The sequence below is a fragment of the Trypanosoma cruzi genome, genomic scaffold (assembly GCF_000209065.1).
Source record: "Trypanosoma cruzi strain CL Brener 1047053516473 genomic scaffold, whole genome shotgun sequence".
Taxonomy (NCBI): Eukaryota; Euglenozoa; class Kinetoplastea; order Trypanosomatida; family Trypanosomatidae; genus Trypanosoma; species Trypanosoma cruzi.
In genome coordinates, this window is record NW_001849521.1 from 190,049 (window position 1) to 198,370 (window position 8,322).

An 8,322-nucleotide genomic window follows, 5' to 3' on the forward strand; every position below is an offset into this window, starting at 1 on the left:
CCTTGAGCCTGCCTTACAGCGATGTTGAGGCGGTGGTCCTCGCACCTGCTAAATTCCGGGATATCCAGCCGAATAACCGCACCGGAACCTTTTACTTGTTCAGACCAAATGACACTTCCTTCCTCATGGTCACAGCTGGCCGTCACTACGTATTCCATCCCCTCATTCTCCTGTTGAAGCAATGCCAGTCGTGTCGGCGAGATTCCATGAAGTTGCGAGGGATTTGAGAAGTCAAGCTCCATAATGGAGAGAGATTCCACACACACGTACACGGTGGCAGCTACTGGCCTTTTGGCGACACGACGACGTATCTCCGCATGCGCTGTCGCCACGCTACCCGTTTCCGTTATCAGAGGCTGCAGAAATGGAAGTGCCTCCGGCTTGTATTTGCGTAGCAGAGAAACTACATCCCTCTCCGCCTCCTCGCATTTCGCTGTTTCTTCCTTACGACAAATAAACCCATTGCACCTCAGCGTCACACCAAGACGTCCAATTTCCCCACCATGACTATCAAACAGTGGAATCCAGCACTCGTTCAATGACCCAGCAACCATTTTCCCCAGTCGAAGCTCGGCAAAAGAAATGGTGGTGGATTGAAGATAGCGCTGCTGCGCCACCTTAAATCGCACTCTCGCGTGATGGGGATCGTCGAGCATCACGACAGCAGCATTTTTGACATCGGATGGAGAAAATGTAATGTTTGCTGAGCCCGATTGCTGCGACGATCGCAGCACAGGCTCGCCATTCAGGTACACCTTCACGTAACAGGAATTCGCTGGTGTCAAGTGACGAATACCAATAAGACGTATTTCCATCGGCGAAGAATACACATCCGGTCCGTATTTTTCCAGCAACGAACGCACCAGCCTCCCTTCACGCCCTGCATGATCCAAAAGAAGAGGCTCTACGCGGTGCAGCTTTTGAGGGGCATAATGGTAGAGTAGCCGTTGGAGTTGCAATCGAGAAGACGCGGGCCCCGTGCCTGCAATGGAGTCCCCGCTAAAATTCACCGCGCATAGTTCCACCTGCACGCACCCTTTAAAATATGCATCACCACTACCAGCATGACGCACCAGTGGTACAGTAAGCGACATGGTTTGTTTCCTTACCAATGTGCGGAGCGTGAAAACAGTTGTGCCCAAATCGGTCGTCTCTGTTCCAGAAATCCCCTTGCCAACGATGGACACAAGAACCTCGTCTCTCTCGGGAAGAAGATCGTGGAATGTGACGGGATCGTTAAAATAGGCCGTGTCATCCTCGCCAACACGCACAGTGCTGCTTTTATAATAATGTAATCCCGCATGAATCACGGCGTATACCGTCTGGCGTTTGAAAATGTTGCGATAAGACGCCGAATGTCTCCCTTCTTCATTTCCGTCGTTGTCTTCAGTCTCGGATGCGCCCATAGAAGCGGCGGCCGCGGGACTGTCCCACGTGGGGACTGACGGCTCCCACCGCTTCACTGAGACTCGAACATCACACCGTGGTGGACACGGGCCAAGGGTCTTTATGTAATGATCCACATCGCACAGCGATGAACTGATCACATCGAGCCTGTGGATAACATGACGAGCGTATTTCCAAAAAAACAAACGGAGACAAGCTGTACGGGCGGCCTCTCCTAACGGATCAAAAGAACCGCCCCCACCGTCCCGGTGAGAAGAATGCTGATTCATATCGCCAGAAAGCGCAATGGTGACGACGCCACTCGGCATCGCCTTCTTCGTACCAGCCGCACGAAAGAGTGTATGCGTGCGCACACCCCCAAATCTTTCTGAGCTGGCAGAGATGAGTACTTTCCCCACAATGGACCCCCCGACAGCCACCGTGAGACGAATGGCTTCCGCCACACCGACCAGAAGCTGGAATGATTCCTTGAATACGGCCACCTGTTGTAACGGCACGGTCCGCGAGCAATGCCGCACGCTGTTCGCCTCCACCCACACCTGACATGCCGGCCCGTTGAGAAACGGAACCCCTTTTTCAGTTATCAGTCCCTGTACATCAAACACAGTGAGGACAACCATGTCGCGATGTTCCCTTTTTTTGTAGCGCGCCAATAAAAGGTCGACTTCACTGGGGGACTTGTCGCAGCAGTAACCGACAATCCACTCAAGTCGATGAAGATGCCGCCGTCCAAATGTCATTAATACATGACGAATACGTTTTCGTAATGATTCCTCCGCTTCTTCTGAAAACGGCGTGGCGGACGCCTGGGCATTCAATCCACCACCGCGCAGGGTGAGACACACTTCCCCACAAACGCAGGCATCGCTTTTTCCAGAATTTCTCACCAATGCCACCCACCGTGTTTGGGGCTCCGACTCCCGTATGTTTCGTAGAGACATGACAGCCTTCCCGAGGCGTTTCATCCGCCCAGAAGACGTTCGCACGACAACTATCAGTGTCATCGCGTCCCCCTGCGGCCCCTCAAAGAGCAGACGCTCATGCTGAAATAAAGAATTTTCTTTAAAAGTCACCCGTGCCGTTTGTGCACACTTCGCCGACGTGCGAAAAATGAAAAAGATAACGCGATTTTTCGCCATGCTCCATGTCAGGAAGTTTCGATAAGATACAATCTCTACTTGAAGAAAATCACGTTGCGGTGGTGATAATCTTTGTTTTGAACCGCCTTGAAGCACAAAGTACTCCTTGCTTGGTGACAATTCCGTCTGCGCATGCGGTGTCGTCCTCCATCCGTCCTGTTTCTCCACCTCTTCCGTTGGAGTCACCCAAGAATTCCGATCGGTGGTGATGGCAGGTGTCAGATGGGATTTGTGAGCCTCCGCGTCAGACACCTGCGGATGCCTCACAGGAGATGCAGGTTGGAATGAAGTTCCCGCTTCACTCGAGTCTCCGTCAAATATCCCTTCAAGCTCCTCCACTGACCCGTTCAAAGAAGACGGGTGGCTCATACAGTCAGCACTGTCTTGGGTAAAAAAAAACGAAGTGACATCTTCTAATGTTTCAACCTCAACAAAACTTGCTGCCTCTTCCTCATCGTCATGGTTTGGATTCTCCGTCTTCTCTTCCCCATACATGTGTGGTGTCTGGGACGGCCGCATACCGATTGATGTAGACTGTGTGTCCTCACAGATTTGACGCACCCACGCCATTCGGGTAATGTGCTCTTGAATCATCGCCAACTCCAGTCGTTGATTCGACTTGTCTTTTGAGTCCACACACACGATATGATGCACCTGCACGCAATTATCCCCCGCGTTATTTGTGGCAATGTACCCAAATGCATAAACAACCTCTCTCTCATATCCCTCACAATGGGGGCGGTAATTGCAATGAATAGCATTCTCTATATACACCATCGCTGTAGAATTGAATGCTGAAAACAATTTTGTACTTCCCCGTTCCATATCCGGTTGCAAAAGTATTGCGTTAACGAGAACACAGTAATCACGTAAAGAGCTGTACGTGGCAAGTCGCTTATATCGCCAATAGAACACCTCTCCCTCAGGTAGAGTAGTAATCCTCATTGAGCTCTCTAAAAAGGGGTCATAACGATGTGTCTGCAAAGGATCTCCGACAAAAGAGAAAAAATTAGCCAGTGAACACGCAATAAATGTGGAAATACGGTATGCCTTTAGAAAGGGTGGTGCTGCAATAAACAAATTTGCGTCACATTCTTCCACGTCGCATCCTTCCTGCCGTCCTCGATACCGCCACATTTTCCCAGCATGCAACTTAAGAAGAGGGCAAAGCACGCGAAGTTGCGCCGTTGTGGGAGGACCGAAGACACATGGCTCGTTTTGGACGAGACCCAAGGGATTTCTTTGCTCCGGCGACCCAACGAGCCCAAAAGCCTTCACCCCGCTCCGTTTTCTCTGCATAAGTGCTAGTTTCCCCCGTGACATCATCTCTTGTAGCATTTCACAGAAGCTTCGTATCCGTGGGATCTTCTTCTCGCAACTTTCCATGACTGCGGCAACGTGTTTGTTTGGGGCATTGACAAAAGTCAGGTGCACACACGGCCCAGGCATCTCATAGGCGATGAAGGCGGAAAGATATACCCACCCCCGTATATTATCAGAAGATACGTGTACGGTCCCCTCATCTTGGACGCTGTGAATGGCATACACGTACACCTTCGAGGGCAATGAGAGAGACGCCCCATTGTTTGAATTGACATTATTATTTTCAGATATCTTTTTATCATGAGAAATACCAACAGCATGGGCACAAAAACGCTGTAAGGCCTCATTGTTACCTACCGCTTCTGGGATTTGGTACATCTTAGATGCATGCCGTGTAATGACCTCCACCGGAGGGCGATGACGGTACACGGTGCGTACCAGCACGGCATCACCCTTTTTGTTAATTACATCATTCGATACCACACCATCATCGTGGTATTGTGCGTTTTTCGGCGTGCTGATAAATGCCATAAAAGTCTCCAAAGTGCAACGTAGGATCCCTTCCACCTTCGTCACGGTACAGCAAATAGTTTGGCAATCCGTCTCTCCGTAAGCGGCCGCGGGAAATTTGTGTGTCGTTTTTTGAACACCCCAGCGGCAAAAACCATTTGTAGCATGACGTATCGGAGAAGACTGCTGACTTTCCTCTACACATAACAAAAGTGCTTCTCTCAGAGCCCAATCGTCATCCATTTTTTTCATCGCACTCACCTATATATAATTATATATATAGTTATATAAGGAATAAAGAGAGAAGGAAGCAAGCATTCTACCTCATGTACACATGCGTAAAGGGCACAGTGAAAGAAAATAAACGCTGGCAGTCCCATAACAACTCTATCACCAGGGACACACACACAAAAAAAAAAAAAACGGCATGGAACACCACAACGCTGAATCAATTATTATGGTTTGCTCTTTGGTTTTCCTGCAAATCGTGCGTAGTTTGCGTATGACTGTCCTACTTTTGATGCGGCTCGCGTCCATGAAAGTGGCACGTGCTGTTGCCGCTCCTCTTCCCGCAACAATCCTGCATGAATCCCCTTTTCTTCCAGACTCATCTCTTCAAAGAAGGTGGGAGACTCAAAGTTTGGAATATTCGGCTCCCATTCCTTTTTTCGCCGCCCATCACCGTCTGCGGTTGCTGCTGCCGTCGTCGTCTTCGTCTTTCCGCCTGAATGCGCCCCCTGCTGCGGCTGCTGACGGAGTCGTCGCTCATGTCGTAGGACGTACTGAATGCGCTGCTTGAACTGCGCATTATGAAGCCGCCGCTCCACAAATGTGGGGGATTTCCCGAGGGTCCGGGCGACCTGTCGGACCGTCGCTCCGCCACGCAGCATGCGATAAATGGCGGTGTCGTCCTCGAATGTGAAGAACTTGCTGTGACTAAACGGGTGGTTTGCGGGATTCCGCAGCTCCTCGTCACTCACGCTGTTGAGGCCAAACGTGGAGTTCATCCACGTCTCCCACTCCAGCGTGGACTTCATGCTCCACGTGTCGCCATCCGCAAAGTCATCCGGCACGCGACGACGCCGCAGCTTCGCCTTGGCCGCAAACCGCGTCTCCCCCGTGCCGCCGCCCTCACGCTTCTCCTCCGCACTCTGCTCGGACCTCCTCTTGTTGAGGGGCGCATTAAGCACACCGCTTCTCTGCAGCATCTCGTACGCCGTGTTGACAACTTTCATTTTTTGGTCGTCGCCACTACTCAAATCGGGGTGGTGCAGCCTGGCGAGGTGCAAATACTGCGCCCGCACCCGCTCGCTGGTGGCGTGCTGCGGGTTGCCGGCGTCAAGTCCCAACACACGGAAGGCGGCAGCGATGTCGGCCGATGTGGGGGCCGCCGCCGCTCCCACCGCACAAAACCGGCGACAGGCGCGTAACATAACACCGCCACGACCCTCCCGCGCTCCGCCGCCCTTTTCTCTTTTTGTTTCACACTTCTCCCCCAAAACGTGCAGCAAACCAGATACAAGAAGAAACAACACAGGAATAATGAATGCATGCAAACGAGCAGAAAGAGAGAGAGACGACAAACAAAAGCAAAAGCAACACACACACAGAGAGAGAGAGAGACAAAATTATTGTATACCTCTAAAGAAGAGAAGAAAAAAAAAAAAAAAAAAAAAAAAAAACGCCGCAAAAGAACACGACCTCCACATCCCTCCTTTCCCCACCCCCCACACTTCCTCGGTTCAAATCCCCTCCTCTTCTCCCAAACAACAACACCAAAAAAAAAAAAAAAAACAACCGACACCGAGACCGAGACCGGGCGAGAGGAAGCACAAACAAGACAAAAAAAAAAAAAAAAAGATACCTCAAACCAAAAAGAAAATAAGTTCATAAATCAACCAAAAACAAAACAAACAAACAAACAAAAAAAGTGGGAAGCAACACGGAAAGAAAACAAAACATTTCTTTTTTTTTTTTTTCTTCACTGGAGACACACACACACACAAATAGGCACACAAATGCAAAATTTCAACCATCTTCCATCGCCGCTCGATCTTTCCCCAAATATGTGTGTGTGTGTATGTGTCCACACGGCACATGGGATCGGTTCTTCCTATTCTCCGCTGCAGCCCATGAGCACTCCCGCTTTCCTCCCCTCAACAATGACGCATTCCGCAATTTCCCCCTTCCCCCTTCTAACCTCACAAACAAACAAACAAACAGAAAAAAAAAAAAGAACACCTTCAGATACATAACGAATCATCCGTACCGCCCCCCTTTCTTCATCTAGCCCACAGAAACTTTCACAACCACGCACACGGACATATACTTATAAAAGAGACCAAACAAACAGAAAAACAACAACAACAAAAAAACAACAAAAAAAAAGGATGAAGAGACACTCACCTACCCACATGCACACGCAGACACACAAATACATGTGTATGCGCCTTTCTTCATCATGCATGCATTTAAAAAAAAAAAAAAAAAAAGAATTAAAAGAAGAAAAAGAGATACAAAGAGAGAGAGAAAGTGGGGGAAAAAAAAAATAATAATAATAATTTAAAACAAATTAAATACACAAACAAACAAACAAAAAAAAAAAAAATGATGAAGAAGCAAGGAAAAAAGAAAAAGTAAAAAAGCACGCACAGTTATTTAAAAACTTATAATAATAAAAAAAAAGAGCTTTTCTTTTCTTTTCTTTTTTTTTTTTGGTTTTATTTTGTTTCCCTTTTGTCTTTCTTTTCCCTCTCAAAGGTTGATTCAAGTCGTCAATCCACCCACAAACACAATGGACAGGCGCACACACACACACACACGGAGAGAGAGGGAGAGAGGGAGGGAGGGAAAATGATTGGGTCGTTAAATTAATCCCCTTCACAAGAAGAAGAAAAGAAAAGACAAAAAAAGTACAAAAGTACAAAACCAAAAAAAAAAAAAAAAAAAAAAAAAAAGAAAAAACGGGATGAGAAAAAACATGAGGAAGAAGAAGAGAAGTGAAGGGGTGCGGGCTGGCTGGAAGGAAAGTCAACATGACTATATATTTATATATAAACGATGCATGCATCTAAAAGCCCATCATTACGCATGCACATGTCCCCACATACAATTTATAATAAACATTACATTACATACATACATGCACAGTCACAAGTGCGTGTTGGTCCAATGACTCCTCCTTCTCTAAACCCCCTCCGTCCCGCTGTCTGGTCGCAGTTCGTACGTGACCAAAAACAAACCAACAGAATCAAAATCAAAAGAAAGCGAGCACCACAGACGGAAGGAAACCAAAAAAAAAAAAAAAAAAAAAATCCTTTTAGAAAACAAAGAAACAAGCGCACGAAGAAAAAAACGATTGATGGGTGAATTTAATTTATTTTACGTCTTTAGCGACGGTGAGTCTTCTTCTGTACATTTTCATTCTTTTCTTCACGCAGCAGCGGATTCCTCACAATTTACATGTGAAATGCAGTAATTTTGGCTATGCCCGCTTTCAAATAGAAAGAGGAGGTGGAGGAGAAGAGAAAAAAAAAAAAAAAAAAAAAAAAAAAGGGGGAAAAGAAGTAAGAGCGCAATTGGTGGAATTTGATGAGAATTGGAATCACCAACCATCCCTTCCTCTCCTCTCTTGTGCCCTCCCTTTTGTTGTTGTTTATTTATTTATTTATTTATTTATTTGTTCTTTTTTTTGTTTTTTTTTTTTTTTCTCTCTTCTTCCTCTTCTCATATATAAAAAGAAAAACACACATGTACATACATGCCTAGATATAGATAACCTCGTTTCCTTCACAGAAATACACACATACACACACATAAATTTATATATTTATATATAAATATAAATATAAATATAAATATTTTGTACCAATGTATGTATGTATGCATTTTGGTACACAATTACATATACTTCCGGGGGTCGGTTTGTATATATATATATGTA

The 8,322-nt window shown here is 46.9% G+C and overlaps 2 protein-coding genes across 2 annotated transcripts, besides 17 other annotated features; both read right to left on the reverse strand.

Annotated features, from left to right (window-relative positions):
- Tc00.1047053509823.4 (hypothetical protein, conserved) lies at nt 1-4,631 on the reverse strand (the record flags this gene model as incomplete). The annotated part of the gene is made up of 1 exon (XM_800442.1): nt 1-4,631. A coding segment is annotated over one exon (4,631 nt), but the record flags the coding sequence as incomplete, so codon positions are not given.
- Nucleotides 1-7,297: a sequence feature (heterozygous, Esmeraldo-like haplotype).
- Nucleotides 4,642-4,670: a sequence feature (AT_rich).
- Tc00.1047053509823.10 (hypothetical protein, conserved) lies at nt 4,835-5,812 on the reverse strand (the record flags this gene model as incomplete). The annotated part of the gene is made up of 1 exon (XM_800441.1): nt 4,835-5,812. One exon carries the CDS (start codon nt 5,810-5,812, stop codon nt 4,835-4,837), a length of 978 nt encoding a protein of 325 aa, XP_805534.1.
- Nucleotides 6,023-6,061: a microsatellite.
- Nucleotides 6,213-6,340: a sequence feature (A-rich).
- Nucleotides 6,723-6,766: a sequence feature (A-rich).
- Nucleotides 6,853-7,023: a sequence feature (A-rich).
- Nucleotides 7,034-7,064: a sequence feature (AT_rich).
- Nucleotides 7,068-7,129: a microsatellite.
- Nucleotides 7,205-7,230: a microsatellite.
- Nucleotides 7,264-7,343: a sequence feature (A-rich).
- Nucleotides 7,298-7,551: a sequence feature (areas merged during assembly that could not be assigned to a particular haplotype. This can correspond to areas where the two haplotypes were merged or to regions with more than two copies in the genome that were merged during assembly.).
- Nucleotides 7,552-8,080: a sequence feature (heterozygous, Esmeraldo-like haplotype).
- Nucleotides 7,672-7,693: a microsatellite.
- Nucleotides 7,902-7,933: a microsatellite.
- Nucleotides 8,031-8,088: a microsatellite.
- Nucleotides 8,081-8,322: a sequence feature (areas merged during assembly that could not be assigned to a particular haplotype. This can correspond to areas where the two haplotypes were merged or to regions with more than two copies in the genome that were merged during assembly.).
- Nucleotides 8,177-8,240: a microsatellite.